This window comes from Hemibagrus wyckioides, linkage group LG05 (assembly GCF_019097595.1).
Source record: "Hemibagrus wyckioides isolate EC202008001 linkage group LG05, SWU_Hwy_1.0, whole genome shotgun sequence".
In the NCBI taxonomy this organism is placed as follows: domain Eukaryota; kingdom Metazoa; phylum Chordata; class Actinopteri; order Siluriformes; family Bagridae; genus Hemibagrus; species Hemibagrus wyckioides.
In genome coordinates, this window is record NC_080714.1 from 7,345,253 (window position 1) to 7,366,625 (window position 21,373).

The following is a 21,373-nucleotide window of genomic DNA, read 5'->3' on the forward strand; positions in this document are numbered from 1 at the left end:
CATAATGATTTCAGCCAGAAGAGATCATGTCATGTGTCGCATCATTTTAGGTGTAAAATGATCAAGTAGAATCAGGTTGAAGCTGTAAAAGCACAGCCAGGGGATCCAGCCATCGCCAGTATAAATAATGCCAAGTGGAATTTTAATGCCATTTCGGTTTTTAATAAAAACAGATTGTGTTGGTAGAAAGTTCAGGAATAAAAAGCTCTATGGCTCCACATAATAGACAAAATATTATTGTGAAGAGTTTTAATAGGTTCCTGAATCAAACCATGTACTTACTTTTTGTTTCCTGGACTAGGATACACCAAAATTCCTAATCCACCACACTAGCATATGAAACGTTAGCACATCATCGGCCCTTTCATTTGCATCACACTGAACAGAAAACAAACCACAACAAGGACATTGAATTTACTTTTATTTTACACTACACATTTCACAAAACGTTCACTTTACTGCCAGATGAAAATTACACCATTTTGTTAAAATGGGATGCTGCTCAGTGAGAGTTAAAAACAGGAAAAGCAGTGGGTTAAAACTGAGATCGAGGGGATTTTAGACGTCCAAACAATTTTCAGACAATGGTCTTGAGACTTAAAAGTAGCAAAAAAATTTACTTTTTTTTAACAAGAAAATGTAGGATTTATGTAGGTTTCACTACCATTTGTGAGAAAGCAAACATTTATAAGCCATAATATTTATCTACACAGTAATAATGCAGGTCAAGTTCAGTGGTATGGGCAAAAATATCAGAATCATGGTGTCACTGGACATTTTTTTAATAAATATGGTTTGGGAATATTTTATGGGGGAAATATTTGGGCAGTTTGTACTAGATAAATTGCTTTAGCCTGTTTTTAAAATGAGTCTGCTTGTGTAATTATTTTAGAAATAAGAGACTCAGTCGATGTGGCTGAAGCAAAGTTGGAGCTTTGTTTAAGTCGGGAGATTCATTACAAAAAGATTTTTGTTCTATGATTCTGTTATTTTAATTCACACCACTGCCCGTGTAAGCGCCCTGCGTATAGGAACGTGGTTTATGAACATGCACTGGAAAATAGCTAACCAACATGTGCTGATCAACTACAAAATATCATATTATATACATATACAAGCAAAATCACTGCTCTGATAAGAACAGCGATATTGTCTATGCTACCAAGTCCTGCCAGTTATGGACAAAATCGAGGGCAATAGCACAATCTGTAGCTACACAGTAAAGCAACGAAACAACAAAACACTTCAGTTTTGTTACCAGTGTTTAAAAAAACAAAACAAAAAACACTATTCAACAAACAATAAATTATGTCCAAGTACCTACAAAGTCTGAAGACAAATTTCCTAAAAACCGGTCGAGTCAGCAAATAATTAAGGCACTGTTTTAGATCCTGTTTCTCTCCCATGATGTGTTCCCTTTAGCGTAAACACTAGTGCCTTATTGCTTCGATAAATAATAAAGAACTAGACATGGCTTTGCTTGTACTTGTAGCAGAGAGTAGTTTAACAGTGCTTTGTGTTCAAACTTTAACCCTGTGTAAAAGATCTCACAAACTGGCAGTAGTTCCGATAGGACAATGTTGACCGTCCTTTTTATTTCCTTTTGCTCTAGATAGCATTAGCAGCAAACCGCTAGACCTCTCACAGAACTTCATGTACTCATTAGGATGCCGAGTAAGGGTGTTACGGTTCATGGTATGTGATCAGCTAGTTTACAAATAGCGCGCCTTCTCTGTATTGATGTAGCATATAAAATGAGCTATGCGGTGAAAATGAACAGAAAACAATTTATACAAAAGTCTCTCCGCATACAAAAACCCAGGACGAACAAAAAAAAAGAAAGAAAAAAAAAAAAGGATCAAATCCTAATAGAAAAATATTTGTAAGAACAATTTTCCTATAAACGCTCTCTGTATTCATCCTGCTGTTTTTATAAGCTGAAAAACAGTGTGGCTATGAGGAAAGGTAGCACACCTTAGACAAAAATAGTTGGTCAGCTATGTCATGATGTGAAGTGCGTGGTGTGTGATGAAGTTAGGAACACTGAGACGTATGAGCAGAGGTAGCAATGCAACATGGTTACAGCAGTAGTGGATTACACACAGATAAAGGGGTTTCCGGTGTAGTCCACGTCTCCTGTGCTCATGAACAGAGGCGGACGTCAGTCTGAATCCGCAAAGGAGACGGGTGTGAAAGTTTTTAAGGTGAAAAAATAAAGTGCATGCGTAAAAAATCATAAATTAAAAAAAAAAAAAAAAAAAAAAAAAAAAAGGGAGATGGTAACAGTGTTATTTTATACCATGAAACCGTAACAACTCTACTGAATATACAGTACAGCAGATGTAGATTTTCCCACTAATATCTGGGTTTTTAAATAAAGATGGTCTTTCTGTGTAAGTCTGCAGGAAAGCTTAGGCAGCAGTGCATTTTAGTCTATAATGAAGTAGGAAATGGAATACGCTTGAAAATTTAACTAGCAATCATCACTCTGAGCATGCCTCAGGTGTGCACTAATACTGTCGGACTGTCAGTCATTCTAAATGATAGAACAGTTTACAATAAAGCAGGCTCTAATGTCCTTCATATACAAGACCCTCTCTGAAGACAGCAGCTAAACACAAGACAGGAAATTTTTTTTTTTTTTTTAAACACACATTGGTCTTTTGGAGTGGGTTTGGTGTGTTACAATGTCCATGAGACTGAAAGCAAGCTTCATAACTTGCCTTCCTTCAGAAAGCTCATCGTGAAATGAGATGAGGCTCCGGTGAGCTTTCAGTTCCTCGAACACTTGAGCGAGCCAATTAGACAGAGACAGTGAAGAGGAGAAATAGAAAAAGTGAGGTAGAGGACATGGAAAAACAGACAAAAAGACAGGAAAAGGAAAAGATAGATGAGACGAGAATAAGCACAAGAGGAGCCCGATGTGTTTTGGAGTGGGATGAAGTGGATGTCGGGTCGGGTCGGGTCTGGAGGGTTAAGGGTGGTTCTGAGCTGGGCATGAACACGGTCCACACACACTGGAGCAGGACAGGAGGAATGGAGCATTCATCGCTGCAAAAACAGGCCGAAAGACACAATCAATCACATGACAGCGACAAAAATGTACAGTCAGAGAATTAGGGGTGGTCTAGCTGTATGAAATAAAATATGCAATTAGGTCAGATTTCATATTAATGTGTTGCAGATGGTCCTGAAACTATAAAGGCATTAAAGAAAATAAAACATAATGAGTGTGACACATTTATATTACAGGTAGTCTATGATAGTATAAATATTAAATCATTATATTTAAGTTATTAGAGTTTTTTCTTCCAAGCTTTACATATATATATTACATGGCTTGAAAGAAAAAAGTATAATAACAATTTGTATATATAAATTTACAAATATTAAGATTACTTTTTTATTCCAATATATTTTCATTGTCTGTGCTCATCAACTGTATACAGTTTGGTTTATTTCTGTCTTCTGTTGTGCATCTATGGCAGTAGATCTGATGCCAAGATTTACTAAAGTGCTCCAATTTGTACAGAAAAAGCATCATATGATACGATATTAAAATGTTCAGATACACTGAGGGTATTGCCAGTAAAAAGCATCTGGCTAGAAATCAGAAGCCTATTTTCTGTTCGTTTGTTTTTTCTGAATAATTATTTATGCTTGTAGACATTTTTATTCAGAATTCTTTTAAAATATGTACATGGATAAGAACTTGTGATAAAATAGGACATGTATAAGAGTTCATTAAAATACGCCTGATCTTCTGAGATTTTTTCAGTATTAGCTGTAGTGGAAAGAGTTATTATTATTTATTATGTTTTTGTTGACGACTACTGGAACGGCTGTTGGACTCTGAACTTCGTTTGTTGTGGGCAGATTTGCGATTTGTTTCAGTGCCTGTGTGCTGCTTTTTCAGCGCGTCTTGTTGCTTTCTGTTCTCCTGGCTCGGGAAGGAAAACACTTCCTCCACATTATTACAACGCGAGTTTGACCGACTCTTCACTCTGGAAGCTGATCTTGCACCACTACTACTAGTGAGAGAAGGTTTTTGGGGTTTACTACACTGAGCACACTGAACAGATCCACCACTAGAGGATGCCACACTCAAGCGTCTTTGAGCTGGTGGAGATTTGGTTGAGGAGGTGGATGGTACATGTGTACTAGAAAACCGCTTTGCACCAGTTGCCTCCACAGAGCGTGATTTGGAGATGCTGGATTGCTTTTTGGGTACTACACTACACTCGAGAGTAGATTTTGAATTAGATCTTCCATCCAGATCCTCTTTAACTCTGCTTCTCGTCTCTGACCTGGTGGCAGTTTTGACGCTGGACCTAGAGCTGAGGTTTTCTACAGATTGTGAAGGGGATGCTGTTGACCTACTGGCTGGTAAAGACGCTCTGCGCACTTTGATAAATGTATTATCACGACACGGCCCTGGGAGTCGAGCGCTTTTTGCTTGTGTCTCAGTAGCCTTAGGCTGCAGTGAAAATGTGGCAAAAGGCCCCAAGCCACTTTTTGTGTCATCTAATGAACGAGACAAACTCGATCCACGACTACGAATGAAAGTAGCATCGCGTGCAACACAGACAGACAGCAGACTCTGTGTGGAAGTAGACGGCAGAGGCTGATTGACAAAAGAGGAAGAGGATGAGGAAGAAGAGGACACGGGTCTTACAGGGCTGCCGTGGAGGCTGCGTGAGAGCACCTTCAGATGGCTGCTCGCGCTCTGAGAGCCTGATGACGATACCAACACAGGGCTGGCACGTGGACTGCTTCTCATGGGGCTCCGTGGAGCTCTTCCTGATTTGGTGGCCAGCTGCTTGGCACGGGAGCGACGTGGGCTGCTTCCATTACTGTGGGCATGGAGTGGAGCCTCCAGGTCCTCCAGTCGCTGAGTCAGGGCTAACTTCTGTTGGATGGCCATGCGCAGGAGTGAATTGAGTGTCTTCTTTTCATCCTCTGCAGCAGCAAGCTGTCTCTGCATCTCATCTAATTGAGTAACATACTGGTCACATCTGAGTGAGAAAGAGATGATCCAAATTAGCATTAAACAACAGATATTTGTCTAAAATCAATTAATCAACCATACAGAACAATATATCTAAAAGAAATGATTCATTATAAGTCAATGAAATGGAACTTGCTCTGTTTGGAAACTTACTAACACCAACTAGGCTTCTGTCAGAATGTTTTACAAAATGGATATGAATTTTCTACATATGTATACTGCATAATGATATTTATATAAACTGGTGCATAATAGACTTCTATTACTTGTTGCCACCTCCTCTAGTAAGTCTATGTCACCGAAAGGAAAAAGAGCCTGATTGCAATGGAGAAACTAGTAAAGTCTGATCAATTGACATGCCATTTAGCTCTCCACTAATTGCTAATAAAAGCTCTTTTTATGATTCCCTTCCATCTCCGAGTTTTTTCCGTGCTGAATAACAAAAAAAAAAAAAAGGCTTTGAACGCAAAATGGATTTTAACCTAATCTCACTGAAGACAACTGTGTGTTTGAACTGCAACATCAGCCTACATAATGAAAGCTAAACACGATTACAATGGCTGATATTAGATTAAGAGCTATGATCTAACAAAACCTCCAAATATTAGATAACTGAAAGAAAGCAGTAGCCATCCAGATGTTCCCTGAATGTTTAAAAGATGCATTACAGTGGTTTACATTAAACATAACATCTTATTTTTCTTTCTCAGGACATTCATGTCATTTGCTGTCTAAACCATGCGACCTCATGTGTAGCTAAAAGGAGAAAGGAAATGTGCACGTTAATCTGCATGTGAGCAGGGAGACGAGAGGTTAGGAATATAATCCGATTATCTAGTTCTTCAGACAAAATACTGAAAGCCGAGACAGTCTAATCTGTTCAGCTTTCCACTCTGGTCCTGTCATCAAGAGTGTCACAGTGTGTCTGAAACCTAAAGCTTCTCAGAGTGGGCATGTGTACTGTACCTGCTTGCAAACATGACCCGGAGTGAGGAGAAAGTAGCAGCGTCCTCCTTTAGAGCCTTGAGCTCATTTCTCAGTTTTAGCATGGTCTCAGACACTACGGTTTTCTCTGTCTCGTACTTGGTCTTCAGGTTGCTCAGAGCCAACTCAGCAGTCTGAAAGAAAACAATTTGATCAATAAATCATTAGTAAAGAAAGTAAGCAATGAAAACAAACTAATGTCTGTCGCTGATATTTAGGTAGACACTTAATAACCTGTGCCTCATGTGCTACAGTTTGTCTGGTACTTTTTGTACACTTCAGGTAACAAGCTTCAGGATCTTGAAGATCTTTGTAATCTGTCTAGCTCTCTGTACATCTGTGTATACACAGGAAAACAAACTTTTGAACACTAGGAATGACCTTTTGGAAGCAAAATATTATTATTGGACCAGTAGTACACACTCCTATCTTTTAAGGTAGTAAAGTAATAGCTCATCCTTCATAATCATATTTGTTGGGAAGCTATTTACATGACATGAAAATAACATCACAATCTTTCAGCTGCTCCCTGTTTGGGGTCGCCACAGCGGATCATCTGGTCTGCATATTTCATTTGGCACAGGTTTTATGCCGGATGCCCTTCCTGACTCTACCCTCCCATTTTATCTGGGTTTGGGACCGGCACTGAGAGTTAACTCTTCAGTGGCTGGCTTAGTTCCATGCCCATAAATCGAACCCAGGCCATGGCAATGAGAGCGCAGGATCCTGCTGCTGGACCACCAGAGAAAATAACAGTCAATAATGCTAATTAATATTTACGGATTTTATTATAACACAGTATTATGTCATACAGTTATATATTATGTGTTAATGAATGTCAATGCGTGGAGTTTAACAAATGATCAAAGTTCTTTAGATAAGCTACAACAGGAAAGATCAGTGACTGAAAGGTCAGACATTGCCTCCTAACAAAAGACGACCACACCATGTAAAACTAGCAGAACAAGCTCTCATGCCTGACTGAGTTTGCTCAAGGCGATGACTTTAGAAAAAAATCTCAACATGGTGGTTTTGGAAAGTGAATGCTTGCTTACTAAACATTTTCCATCCACATAGAAAACAAAAAAAATTAAAACACTATCAAGTTTCAATGACAAATGGGTCTGATGTGTCAAATACAACCCCACAAAGAAAAAAAAACCTTCCTGCAGCTGTAGAAAGGCAGTGGGAGCTCCAGCATGATGAAATTGTTTCAATTGACAACTTTGCTGATCTACCACCAAATGACAAAATGTTTCACGGTGCTTGAAATGTTCAGATTTGCTAGGCATTGCTTCTGATTCTTCATACCACGTTGACCTAACAGGTACTACAGTACTAACTATGCTTGTGTGATAAAGACTTTTCATCCCTGCCAAGTTTTATACTTCCAAGATATCCAGTTATGCTTATATACTATATTAACAGGCCTGACAACCTTTAGGCAATTAGTGTAGGAAATCCACAATTTAACATTGGACTATGATATTACGATAGAAATACAAAACAGCAGTCTTATTCTCCTGAGGAAATCAGTGGAAGACCCAGTTTACATATTAGCCAGGAATGATTTGTGCAGGTGAACTCTTCCCCCTTATTTCACATGCTCTTACAAACATATTCCTGTATTCAGCAGTTAATGGTGGAAGCGTGAGCTCTGTACCTGTTTGTTTGCCTTTAGGACAGTCCTGAGTGTGGCGATCTGCTCCCTTTTGGTGCTTAGAAGAGACTTGAGCTTCAGCACCTCCTCGAGCAGAGCTTCACGGTCGGATTCATTATTGCCTCCTAAAGCAGAGGAGGGTAAGGCACCACGCTGCCTGCACAGGTCAACAGCCACCTGAAACATAAGAGTTTTTTAATAGTTTCTTTCTGTGGAATTAAATATGCAATGCAGGAGGCTTAAATGCTCATAAAAACCCCTACACATCATCCATATGGTAAAAATGTCAATAACGGGTGAGTCCCATGGTCAAATACCCAAATAACCTGTATAACTAAATAAGACCTTCAATTCAAAACTGTGTTAATGAATATTGTATTGATGCAGCAATAAGTATTTTCATAACAACCCTTATGTGGGTTCAAACATGCTGTGTAAACAAATACATATGTATTTAACCTAACCTTGGTTATGGGACAAGCATGACTGTGCAATGTCACATGAACAACTAAGCTCCAACAGTAGAGAGCTCAGAGTTGTGCACTGTGAGGAAAAAGGTAGCCAAGCAAATACATTCCTTCTTCTTACTCAAAATACAATGATGTGTTAAGTGCCAGAAACCACCTCGCTGCTGCCTTTCAATCACCTAGATACTGGCCTCTACCCCAGGTCCCACATGAGAAATATTTTCCCCCTACAGTGCGTTAGATCATTGTTAGTGCTTTCATTATGCCAAGGAACTTGGGTTTAAATTCATATTTATTGTAGCAACTGCTTCACGGTTGACCCTGCATGCACAACCTTATATTATATAAGTACGATTAACAAGGATGGTTTCACACTTCCTTCTTTTCTCCCCATCTGATACTTTTGAAATATTTTTTGTGTGTCTGCAGGTAACCACTGGTTGACTGATAAACAGTGTAATAAACAGACATGAATATTAGGGGCAAGTTGGTCTTACATGAGCTAGGGTTATGCGATGGTGTATAATATGACATCATCCTATCGTTCCATTCAACTATTGCAAACTAAAGATTGTATTGCCTATGGCTTTGGAGGTGTGTAGGCCGCAGTGGTGCGACTCAGGGAAGAAGGCCAGAAATATGAAGTGTGTGAACTCATTACCCCATTACATACTCTTGTCATGTTTACCTGAAGGTGTTTAATCTGGCAGCGAATAACAGCCACCAGGTTGCGCACGTTGGTGGGATCCCTGAAGTCCAGTGTTGGAGAGCTCGGGCCACTTCCACAGTTTGTAGAGGCATCTCCATTCGCTGTTGTGATGTCCAACTCTACGCTATGTGCTCCCTTCCCCAACGCCTCTCCTGACTTTCTCTGCTTCCGGAAGGATCCATGGTGGTGCCTTCTCCCGCCTCGTCCTCCATCACGGTAGTAGTCCAGTGTGACACGACGTGGTGTGAGGTTGTTGCACATACAAACATGGTGGTATAGGTTTGCCAGCTCTTCAGAGAAGGCCAGCAGCTCCTCTTGTGTGGCGCTCAGGTGGCATTCGGAGTCGTTGGCAACACGGCGTGTGGCTCCGATCTCAATCTCCAGCTGCCCGATGCGCTCCTGGTCATGGCGGCTGGCAGCAATGCACTGGCGGATCTTATCAGCAAGCTCCTGTGCCTCAGCTCTCCAGCGCTCCTTCTCCTGCAGGTGCCGCTCTTCCAGGGACCTGCAGCGCTCACCTGCCTCCTTCAGCTCGTCACGTAGCTGCATTAGCTCAGCATTTGCTGCACGCATTCGCTTTTCAAGCACCTCTGCACTCTTAGCATCCAGCTCCAGATCATCATCATTGTCCAGCTCACTACTTCCATTCTGCTCCTGGGTTTTTGTCCCAGACTGGGGGATGGAAGAAGTGGAGCAACCCTGCAGGACCTCCAGACGCTGCGAGAGCTGCTCCACTTTCACTTTGTGCTCATCCAGAGCTACTTTAGACTGGGCCAGTGACTCTTGGAGGTCCTGGACCGAACTGGCCAAAGCTGCTTTCTCCCTCTCCACCTGCAGTGATGAAAACAGAACAAATTTATGTTGGTGTTTTGTTTTTTTTTAATTCCACCATTTATTTATTTATTTTTAGGGGGCATTTGCTCTGTTTACCTGTATTCACAGTTGGTTTAGTGTTATAAAAAAGTAAATTTTTTGTAAAATTGTTACTGTAGAGTGGTTTAAATGCAGAAACTACCACTCCAGCTGTTTGACCACATCCCTTTAAAAAAAAGCCACTGAAAGTTTACCAAATGATGTAGTGCTGTTGGGCAATGATGAAGTGCTGGGATACTTTCAATTTGCAAATTCAGTATTTGAAGAGGTAACAAAATTTCTGCATTTTTTTATGCCCTTTTCTGTTACCTAAATACACTATATTGCCAAAAGTATTCGCTCACCTGCCTTGACTCGCATATGAACTTAAGTGACATCCCATTCCTAATCCATAGGGTTCAATATGACGTCGGGCCACCCTTTGCAGCTATAACAGCTTCAACTCTTCTGGGAAGGCTGTCCACAAGGTTTAGGAGTGTGTTTATGGGAATTTTTGACCATTCTTCCAGAAGCGCCTTTGTGAGGTCACACACTGATGTTGGACGAGAAGGCCTGGCTCTCAGTCTCCGCTCTAATTCATCCCAAAGGTGTTCTATCGGGTTGAGGTCAGGACTCTGTGCAGGCCAGTCAAGTTCATCCACACCAGACTCTGTCATCCATGTCTTTATGGACCTTGCTTTGTGCACTGGTGCACAGTCATGTTGGAAGAGGAAGGGGCCAGCTCCAAACTGTTCCCACAAAGTTGGGAGCATGGAATTGTCCAAAATGTCTTGGTATGCTGAAGCATTCAGAGTTCCTTTCACTGGAACTAAGGGGCCAAGCCCAGCTCCTGAAAAACAACCCCACACCATAATCCCCCCTCCACCAAACTTTACACTTGGCACAATGCAGTCAGACAAGTACCGTTCTCCTGGCAACCGCCAAACCCAGACTCGTCCATCAGATTGCCAGATGGAGAAGCGCGATTCGTCACTCCAGAGAACGCGTCTCCACTGCTCTAGAGTCCAGTGGCGGCGTGCTTTACACCACTGCATCCGACGCTTTGCATTGCACTTGGTGATGTATGGCTTGGATGCAGCTGCTCGGCCATGGAAACCCATTCCATGAAGCTCTCTGCGCACTGTTCTTGAGCTAATCTGAAGGCCACATGAAGTTTGGAGGTCTGTAGCGATTGACTCTGCAGAAAGTTGGCGACCTCTTCGCACTATGCGCCTCAGCATCCGCTGACCCCGCTCCGTCAGTTTACGTGGCCTACCACTTCGTGGCTGAGTTGCTGTCGTTCCCAAACACTTCCACGTTCTTATAATACAGCTGACAGTTGACTGTGGAATATTTAGGAGTGAGGAAATTTCACGACTGGATTTGTTGCACAGGTGGCATCCTATCACAGTTCCACGCTGGAATTCACTGAGCTCCTGAGAGCGACCCATTCTTTCACAAATGTTTGTAAAAACAGTCTGCATGCCTAGGTGCTTGATTTTATACACCTGTGGCCATGGAAGTGATTGGAACACCTGATTCTGATTATTTGGATGGGTGAGCGAATACTTTTGGCAATATAGTGTACATCAAGGAATATACGTAAAAAAAATAATAGGTAGAGCAATTTACAGATCAATATAGAAGAAGCTAATTCAATTAACATAGTAAGTAAGTTAAGCTGTCTAGAGGGCTGCATAACACTAAGCAAAAAAGCCTCCTGTTGTTTAAGGGATAAAAACAATTAACAAAAAAAGTTTGAAAGCTAGTCTTGCTTGATTATGTTTGACCTTGCTTGATTATGTTTGACCTTGCTTCTCATCTTTCCATCCATTCAAAAGATCAGATGGTTATAAGCTATTTCGAAACACTCTCAAGGCCTGGTTAGAGTATTCTTCATATAAGAGGTTGAACAGGATGTGGTTTAAAGACGGGAAGCAGATTTCAAGCCTCACTTAAAGTCACGAAAGGCAGTGGGCATAAACAGCTGAAGAAATTTAAATCACTTTTGGTTTGATTTGAGAAAAGGGATTTGGTACTCTTAAACAGTTTAAATAAGGAGTGTATGATGTGCACAAATAATGATACTTTTTTGAGATAGATTTTCTTTTCATGTCACAGTATAAACATTTTAAATATGGTGTGTGTGTGTTTTCAGTGTGTAGAGGAAGTGTTCTTAATTTCTCTTGACAATTTGGTTCAGCTAACGGCAGAAAGCCAGCTTTATAAAATAACAATGTATAAGTGTACGCAAGGTTAAGGACCTTAAGGAAAGTGAGTCAATATCCTTCCTTGTAAAATATTAATGTGTGGCCCACCTGCAACAGCTGCTGTTTAAGCTTCTGAGTGTCGGACAGATGGAGTTCACTCAGCAGGTCAGCCACCAGCCCAGGAGCCTGAGGCCGTAGGAACACGTCACTGCTCCTGGGGGTAGAGCAGTGCTGCTTATCGCTTCCTTTCGAGTGGTTGTAGCCACTGTCCTGCTCTTCGTCTTTATCTCCCCGCTCCTTCTCCTCTGCAGCCCTATCTCCGTCCAGGCTGTCGTCCAACTGCAGGTCTAGGTGCACCACCGAGTCAAACGGGTTGAGCGTGTGAGCAGCTAGCTCACGTTTTAAACTGTTCTTCTGCTCGCGTTCATCCTTTAGGGCCTCAAGGGCCTCGTCCAGCTGCCGCTCTGCAATCTCTCGCAGCCGGCCAGCCTCGTCCATCTGTGCTCGCAGGAGATCCTGTTCCTCATCCTTCTGCGAGAGTTCCACTTTCAGAGCCTCAAACTCAACCTGAGTGCAGAAGAGGAGAACCAGATGAACTTACTGTGTATGCTTACTTGTATGAGCAGAGGAAAATTATATTTAGTGAATCACTGATCAGTCACTGATGATCTTTTGTACATGTATCCGGCTATGACCTTAAAAGCCTGCATTCTAACTGACTTCTAGGAAAACAAACATTACAAAATTTATGAAAGACTATACAATAAACAGCATAAGTTCATGGGTCTTGTTCAAAATTCGGCATATTAGTTTTGGGTTTTTTTTCCTCCGAGTCAAAATGTTTCAGAATGTCCTATGTCCAGTGTCCTGAAACTGTGATCACAGTTTTGGCTTTATCATCAAACTCCCTCTTCAAGTTTCAAATTTCTGACAAATTTCCGAGAGATCTGAAATTTTTCCGGTCACTTTGCCCCCACAAACACGAGACAGCCGACTAATGCACTTTCATTAGCTTACAAAAGCAAAAGATCAAAACAGCTGTAGTACCTGTATAAAGTATAAAGGTTCTTTGATATCCTCAACATTGTAGTGGCATATTTATATTTAGCATTTCAAAGAGCCAATAAATGTTCTCCCAGACCTGTCCTATTTAGAGTTTATGATTTACATGAACCACAAAGAATACAGATTTTCAATTTATAACATAAAAAGTTTGTTTCCTGAATATGTAAAATTTAAAAAAGTGCCATAAATCTTCTGTGTCTAAATTGGAATAATTGTGATTTCAATATTGAGTTTGATATATTTTATTTAATATGTTATTTTATTTATTTTTAACCATTCATATGCAGCCCTACCTGAATAATCCTTATTCAGGGGCTGAGCTCCATGTTTAACAAATGAGTCCATCTAAAGTGAGGATTGAACCCCTCTGTACCACTGATTTCTAGCCTGATTGTTCTGTACGAGACTGTTTAACCAGTTTGACCATGAATGTTCTTAAATGGAGAGAGTCTTCAGGAGAGATCACTTGTGTGAGCCTGGCAAGGAAAAAAAAATCCTTTCCGTTATGCAGTCAAACTAAGTAGATGGCTATTGTTGAGAAAGAGCTGAGAACACAGCTATTACAATAGGAGCAGTTGTGTTGTCCTGATTACAGTGAGGACCACACACAAACACACACACACAAACAGTCACAAGACACCTCTCACCAATCCTTCTCAACAAAGGCTGACTTCATGCAGTAAAGATTAGGAGACAACTTGCAGCACTGCCCACAGTTACACAGCAACTTTCCAGCTCTTGAGTCTCTCGAGTATCACACATTAGGTGACGGCTGCATATCAAAGGAAGTGTTGTAACACCCAGCCCGCAACACACACACACACACACACACACACCTGGTTCTCTTTGAGCACAGAAACTTGTTTCTGAAGGGAGATGTTCTCTTCCTCCAATTCTGTGCTGTCCTGAAGCTGCTGCAGTTCACGAACTTTAAATTCCTTCAACTCCTCTCTGATTCGAGCCTTCTCAGCCTCCAAACCTTCACACTCCTACACCAGAAAGAGACAGAAAAATAAAAATTATATTAATATTGAGACTGCTAGTCCCTTAAAATAATGCTACATATAGAACAAAAATAATTATAATATAGTATACACGATATATAAGCCATTATACAACTGCTGGACAATTACTGAAACAAAAATGTAATACAACCAAAGACAGAAAGATTAAATTTGAACAATAACAGACAGAGAGTGCAAAAGTGCTAATGAAGAGAAACCTGGTCCCTAATGACTTTACCTCGTTTGTCATAAGAGTCACACTCTATATATACATACATTAAGAGTCCTTATATTATACTCTCTCTATTTTAGCATTTACCAAACTCTACACTCTGACCTTTTCTCTATAATGTGTAATGTTTTCATTTATTTTTTAAACCAGATTGTCTACAGAGATCACACTGGGCTAGATGTTGGTAAAAACAGTTTGTCTAAAAAATACATAGTGAAACGTGGATCACATCATGATGAATACAGTTTTCCTGTCATGTTTTTTTAATGTGCATTTCATTTTATATGCAAAGAATACATCTAGAATATTAACTGCTTTTCTCTCTTTTCATATTTGGAAGTAACCTGGATGTATTTGGCAAATGCTTCACTATTGATTGAGATTTTATGCAAAAGAAAAAAAAAAAAATCTTTCAGTAGTTTTCAGAACTACATAAATGACAAAATTTCACTATGTGGGGGATTTCCCAGACCAAGACATATATGCTGTCACATATGTTATCCTCCCCACTGGAGCTTTAAGTGGTGGAGTGTGTGGTCTACCATATGCAGCTAACACCATCTGTGCAAAGAAACACTGTTCTCTTAACACTGGCCAGTCAGCTGTGAGTGACCTTGATCTCTTATTCCAGCAGAAACTGAAACCGAGCCTGGGTTTGAATTACAATACCTGTAAGAGACGCACCTATGACCAGATCTCATTCCCTATCACACCAGGTACTGTCTTCTCCTGATTTGTCATATCCTCAAAAGCACTTTTACAAGCACTTTTTGCAGACCTGAACATCTGAAAAGCTGACTTCAGACTGCTTCAACAATTTCATAGTCATAGAAGAAAAATAAGTATAAAGTTGATTGATTATTTATTTATTAACACATCATTGTGTGATCTAAATGTGACCTTTGGAAAAACTACTGAGTAACATCAGATGCACATGTGCACACCTTCTTCAGCTGAGAGGAAAGTCCGGCCAACCTCTCGTTTTCCGCCATGCTGTTGGCCAGCGCCATTCTGGACTGCTTTAGCTCCGCCTGCAGCTCCTCCATACGTGTTGCCATGGCAGCCTCCTTACTGGCCGTCTCCTGTAGCAGATTCTCTTCTCGACACTGCCCATCTGCTGTTGCACGTTTATGGCTGCTTACTGAATCGGCCAGTGCCTACACACACACACGTATACATATATACACATTCTTATAAGTCAGTATATCTTGAGTACCTGTACATTTACAAACATGGAAAACTGATTGCATGATTATTCAACTAGACAGCCTTCTCTGCAGTGGTTTTATTGTGCTGCTAACTGCGATTTTTGAAGTATTTAAAAAACTGAGCGTACGTGACCAACAAAGATAACAAAACCATGCATTCTGAGGCGAGTCTCCCTGCAACTCCTGTGACCTCACATTCTCAATCCTCTGACAACCGAGGCACTGCAGTCTCAGGATCACGTGATCCAACAATGAGGGCTCTCTTGCACTAACACTAACAAATTTACACCACAGCACTATGTGATGAATCACTAAGGACTGAATTGGGTCTGAATAGGTCAGACATTATAAACCTTGTCCCATTCTTTTCTGAACATGCGGGACAAACCTTGAGTGAGAGAAATGTGGTAAAAACAGGTTAAGAGTGGCGCCTTTTAAATGAATGGCTCAGACACTGAAATGGGAGAAAAGAAGGAGAAAGCTTAGTTCTGATCTGCTTAGATCTGGTGCCTCATCTTAATGGCTTAATGTTCCAAGCCATTAAACACAGGCATGCTGCCTTCCTACCACATCCCACTGTACCATGAGCACTTACGGGCACATTTTACTGTAATACTTCCTAGATTTCATGCTCTGGTAATCTCCACCTCTATCTACCCATTATTCTGTTGTTATATGACTGTGAATCACTACTATAGCCAGCATACATTTTTGTTCTTAATTGCAAGGCATTTCTATAAGAAAATCTATAAATAATGGATTTTAGATTAATTCTGGGAGGCTGTGTAAGGAATGGAACTTGACACGGTGTGCCTTTATAGAAAAATAAACCAGTGACAGGGTGGTGTGATGCAGCCTGATGTGTAGCGGAGTTTCTGTCGCCACCATGAAGTTGATCATTTTCCTATAGCAGTGTTTTAATCTTCTTACAATAAAAATGACCATTTAAAAAAAAAAGTCCTAATTTTTTTTTTACTTGCAAGGAAATTCACAAAACTACCCGTCACTCAAGTTACACTCACATAGCTTTCTCTCACCTGTCTCACTTCCTTGTTTGCTTTCTTGAACCTTTCAACAATTAAACCTTTTTTTTTTTTTTTATTTGGAGTGTCCACCATTCACATCACTGTATAAATCATTTCTATAAAAACTATAACTAAAAACTATAGAGCCATCGGTCAGATTTGACAAATATCACTTTAACACAAACACTTCTGGGCATGTACTACAATTGTCCTGCTGAAAACATGTTTAAAATTCCACATGGAAACTATTTCACAGCATTCTCTGTGAGGGAGGTGCCGGAATGGTGAGAAACTTCCGGCCCTTGCCCAACCCTATGAAAGCTGTCTTGGCTTATTTTAGGGAGGATGTGAATTCAGTGCAATGAATTGCTGTTTGACAGCTTAAGTGCTGATAAATGTACAAGTCAGAATATCATAAACAGGTGGCCCATCATTCCATTCACAGTCTTTATGGTGTGGACTTCTTTGGATTAAGACACCATTAATTTCTATAACCCTGGTAAACAGCAAGAGCAATTCAGAAGTTCGACTTGGGCCTGAAAGTGAGAACAGGACGAGAAAGCGAGTTTGCTGCAGTCCTGTAATGCAGTTTGATAAAGAACACGATGGCCCAAATAAGACATGCATCACAATCTGTGTCCTTCTGCAGGATCATAAATCACAGGAAAGGCTGTCTAGGACACTTCTTTCTTTGCCAAACACCCAATTCGGCCCTTGGACACGGGGACAGCAAATCACATTTCATTTGTGTAAGACGAGTTGGTTATATAACAATGTCAGGTTTTGACATGAGACTTGGCCTTATTCTGACATCATCAATCGAACAGGAACTTTAATCTGAACGAGCTAAAATAAAATAATAAATAATAAAAGTATAAAACCGAGCTAAATAAAAATCTGCACTGTAGGAGTCTGTGTTAGAGGGCATCATGAATAGTGACAACAATACATGGATCTCTGAAATACAGTTATGATAACTGAAATGTAATTACATGTACAGACTTTCCAAACTGGCACAGCACAATATGAACAAAATATCATACTATAATTATACTTGTCCATTCTTCTGAAGAAAAACTCTTTGGAGTGTCTTTCAGGTTACAGCTTTATCTCTGAACGTTATAAAGCACAGACAACGCAGATTCCTTTCAAAAGGTTATGTAAACATCTCCTTAGAGAAAACTTCACCCTGTCAACATTTACATTTTTTTAACCCATTTATGTGTGGTATCTGCCAGACAAGTTCCCGTGTAATAAACTACTATACAAGGAGTTTGTTGATGTAAAAATGTTATTTACACGTTACTCTTGGTGCGAAACATCTATCGGTCAGTTAGTCATCTCACAGCAGACATGTTTAAAACTGCATTATGCTTCATTATTAGTACTGCAGCAGTCATCACATGCCATGCCATTCACATATGTTAAAGCTACTGTAAATAATCTTGGCAAGGTGTATAAATTCTGCCATCTTGGCCACTGAAGGAGTCCACTTGCTCCCTTTAGTCCCACACCCTCTCTGCAAAACTTCTCCCTCGAGGCACAAACGCCATCTGTCTGGCTATTTCACAGATCACTTTATTCCCCATCTCCCATGCCCTTTTGGGGGTGTTCACTGACCTCACGGAGCTGCTGCACCTCCAGCTTGAGGGCCTCGTGCTCCTCTTCCAGCTGGCTGTGTTTGGTCTTGATAATGGCGCTCTCCTCCAACACGGCCAGGCCGTAGCGTGCCGCCTGCAGCTTCTCCTCATTGGCCTCCTGAAGCTCGGCGGAGAGCCGTTCCACCTCAGCCTTCAGGTTCACTTCTCCTGTTGCCTCCATGTCCTCCTCCTCCTGCATCCCCCTCCTTACACGTCACTCCGGGACACGATGGTCACGCCTGCGCCCACATGGCCCTGCCATGCGACAGAGGGTTTACTGTAAGACTCGTCTGCAGCACGAGGCTCATGTAATCAAGAGCAGTGTATCACACGGCCTGCGTCCAGCAGACTTCATCAGGGAATAGGATTTCGTTTAGCGGCTTAAGAGATATTAAGTCACTTTCAGTGGGATGTTCTCAATAGACAGGCAAATGGACGTTAGGTGCATAAGTTTGTGCACCCTTATTAAAAAAAAAAAAATGATGCAACCAACAAGACATTTGTTACAAATTAGCTTCACAATGCTACGTGTGTAGGTAAGGTGTGATGTACATATTAATAAACCATAATAATAATAATAATAATAATAATAATTATTATTATTATTATATTAATACATCTCCTCATTCTTTCAAGCCATATAATATTAATATTCTCCGTCACAGCTATCAATTTCCTGCAAATAAAATCTTGTTTAAACTTCTTATACTTTAAATAAGACTTTAAGTAAACACAGACTAGAAAACACAGACAAGTAAACAAAGATTTTAGTAATTAAACAAGCTAAGCAGTGTCCTTTACAGCTATAGTCAGACAGCTGAACATGCACGAGCTGTTCTAATGCACGTGCTATTCTAATATAAAGACGACGAAAATTACATGACATTAGAATTAGTTCAGACAGTACACATTAACTGTTACGCTATACGTTATATCTGACCGTGGCTGGACAAACCCCAGGCATCCTCTGAGTGTTAGCTATGTCATGTCATGTCACATCGCCTACTCCCTCTTAGCAAGGAGGCTAATCAGGATACAGGGCATATCGCTGGTGGTTGCAGTTAGCACGCTAGCTTCGTAATGAATTGTTGTCGGCGAGATGAAAGGAGTCTGGGGGTGTAATGTGTAATTAGTCGAGCAGAACCAGCTACGTTAGCTATTTTAAACTAGCTGGAGCTAATTACCAGATAAACGTAACTGCGTTGCTATGCACCAGACATTAGCCTTTTTTTAAAAATGTAAAACACCCACCCAAAGACTTAGCTAGCTAACAGCTACATCTCTAACAGCAGAAGGAGTGGATGCTACTCTTAACCAGCTAGTTAGCTACGATATATAATTTATTAGTGACCTAGTTAAACGGATTCTTACCTTCTGGAAATTGGTCCTAGGCGTTTACCAGTTCCTCAAATGTTTTAGAATATGACACACTGCAGATATTTCCAAAGATATCTACAATATCGAAGGACAGAAATATTCCGGTTAAATTCACAGCCGTGGCTCTCCTCCTCCTTCTCCTCCTCCTCCTTCGCGCGCGCTGAAGCTCCGGTTCAGTAGTGAATAACCGGCTCTTTCTTTCTTTTCCTCACTGCTTCCTTGACAACGTCAGCGCCGTAATTCAACCTCATTGGACAGGCAGTGCACTAGGTACTATCGAGGAGCTATTATCTTTCGCCCTATGTAGGGCGCCTGTTTAGAAAGTAAGTAGCGATACGAGACAAAACCAGAAAGTCCTGTTCTGTGGGAAGACAACGTAAAGTATTTTAACCTGAATGATGACTTACTCATGCAAGGCATTTTATTTATTCAAGATATGTCTTAATAAGACCATGTGAATCATTAATAGTGAAAATGTGAGCAATAATAGGGAAAATGTATAGGTTATCTATCTATCTATCTATCTATCTATCATCTATCTATCTATCTATCTATCTATCTATCTATCTATCTATCTATCTATCTATCTATCTATCTATCTATCTATCTATCTATCTATTTATCTCTCTCTCTCTCTCTCTCTCTCTCTCTCTCTCCATTATACTATACCATTTACCCCTCAGAGAGAGAGAAAGAGAGAGAGAGACCTAATTATTAATTAATTAATTATATATAATTAATTAACTAATAATATATATATATATATATATATATATATATATATATATATATATATATATATATATATATATATATATATATATATATATATAACAAAACGTTTTTTATTGTAAGTTTAGCAAAATTAATTAAATATGTATATATTTGATCCTGCCTTGATGCCCGATGACACCACAGGCTCCCCGTGACCCGAGGATAGATTGGATAAGCGGTACAGACAATGAAATGAAATGAAAAAATGTATATATTTGCACACACACACACACACACACACACATAAATCAAGGTTTTAATTTTAATTATTTTAATAACGTGAAGATGCTCTTTAACTGAAAAGTTAAAGTTTATTGTTATATCAATGTTGTTTAATCAATAAAATACCATGCACTATCATAGAACTAACATACAATTTTTTTTTTGTCGTTTCTGACTATAACATTTATTGTAAAAAAAAAAAATCCTCTGTATTTCTATTTAGGAATAGAAATGAACATGTAAAATTTAAAGAGATGTAGTTTAGATGTAATTGATCCATTACTACTGCTGCTAAAAAGAAAGAAAGAAAGAAAGAAATGGATAGATGAACACATTTCAGTCATTGTTCTAGGAGATCATACAGTACAGCATGCTATGTGGATCTCACCACCATGTGGTCACTGAAAGTGAGTGCACTCAGCCTGCTCGCCATCTTCCCAAGCTTTCCCATCCACTGACGTCATTACACACGAAGCTGCAGTAGAAAAACACAAAGGCCACAAGAAGCAAAGCCGCCAAAACCAAGTGTAGGATGTAAATTATTATGACATCAAAAGTAATATGTGAGGTTCCCATGCCCATTAAAGCCAGAAAAACAGCAAGTGGGAAGATGAAGAGAGACCGAGACCTTGCTCTAGTGTGGGAAACTCCGTGCCAGGCATCCACACAACCCTCCAAGATTAAAGGTCAGAGGTCACGTTGAGCTGCCTGCCGTCATGTTGAGGCCAAGAGCGTCAGCACGAAGCCAGAGAGGTGCCATGATGCAACTAAAATATAAAGAATTCATGTAATTCCTGAAGGCACCAGTAACATGGGGTGACACACTGTCTGACATTTACGTAATATCGTGAGCATGAATTGCATATTCATTTACGTAATACAAAAGTGTGAGGAAAAATAACCATTCACAAACCATGCCTGATGAAGTCGTTGAGG

The 21,373-nt window shown here is 40.2% G+C and overlaps 1 protein-coding gene across 1 annotated transcript; it reads right to left on the bottom strand.

Annotated features, from left to right (window-relative positions):
* Positions 1 to 404: 404 nt before the first annotated feature.
* Positions 405 to 19,639, bottom strand: zgc:162200 (uncharacterized protein LOC558638 homolog). Its single transcript, XM_058390375.1, has 10 exons — positions 19,436 to 19,639; positions 18,045 to 18,319; positions 15,136 to 15,348; positions 13,792 to 13,944; positions 11,999 to 12,457; positions 8,808 to 9,659; positions 7,656 to 7,829; positions 5,975 to 6,126; positions 4,676 to 5,015; positions 405 to 3,051 (listed from the first exon to the last, which is right to left on the bottom strand). Exons 2-10 carry the CDS (start codon positions 18,261 to 18,263, stop codon positions 3,046 to 3,048), a joined length of 2,568 nt encoding a protein of 855 aa, XP_058246358.1. The 5' UTR covers positions 18,264 to 18,319; positions 19,436 to 19,639; the 3' UTR covers positions 405 to 3,045.
* Positions 19,640 to 21,373: the final 1,734 nt, after the last annotated feature.

What these genes read in the sequence shown, in the direction of transcription:
- zgc:162200 (XM_058390375.1), bottom strand. Translation starts at nt 18,263, where the DNA reads ATGCAGGAGGAGGAGGACATGGAGGCAACAGGAGAAGTGAACCTGAAG. An exon ending in TTTCCTCTCAGCTGAAGAAG is followed by an intron (nt 13,945 to 15,135) that starts GTGTGCACATGT and finishes TTTCTGGTGTAG; the next exon opens with GAGTGTGAAGGTTTGGAGGC. An exon ending in TCCTAAAGGCAAACAAACAG is followed by an intron (nt 6,127 to 7,655) that starts GTACAGAGCTCA and finishes GTTTTCTTTCAG; the next exon opens with ACTGCTGAGTTGGCTCTGAG.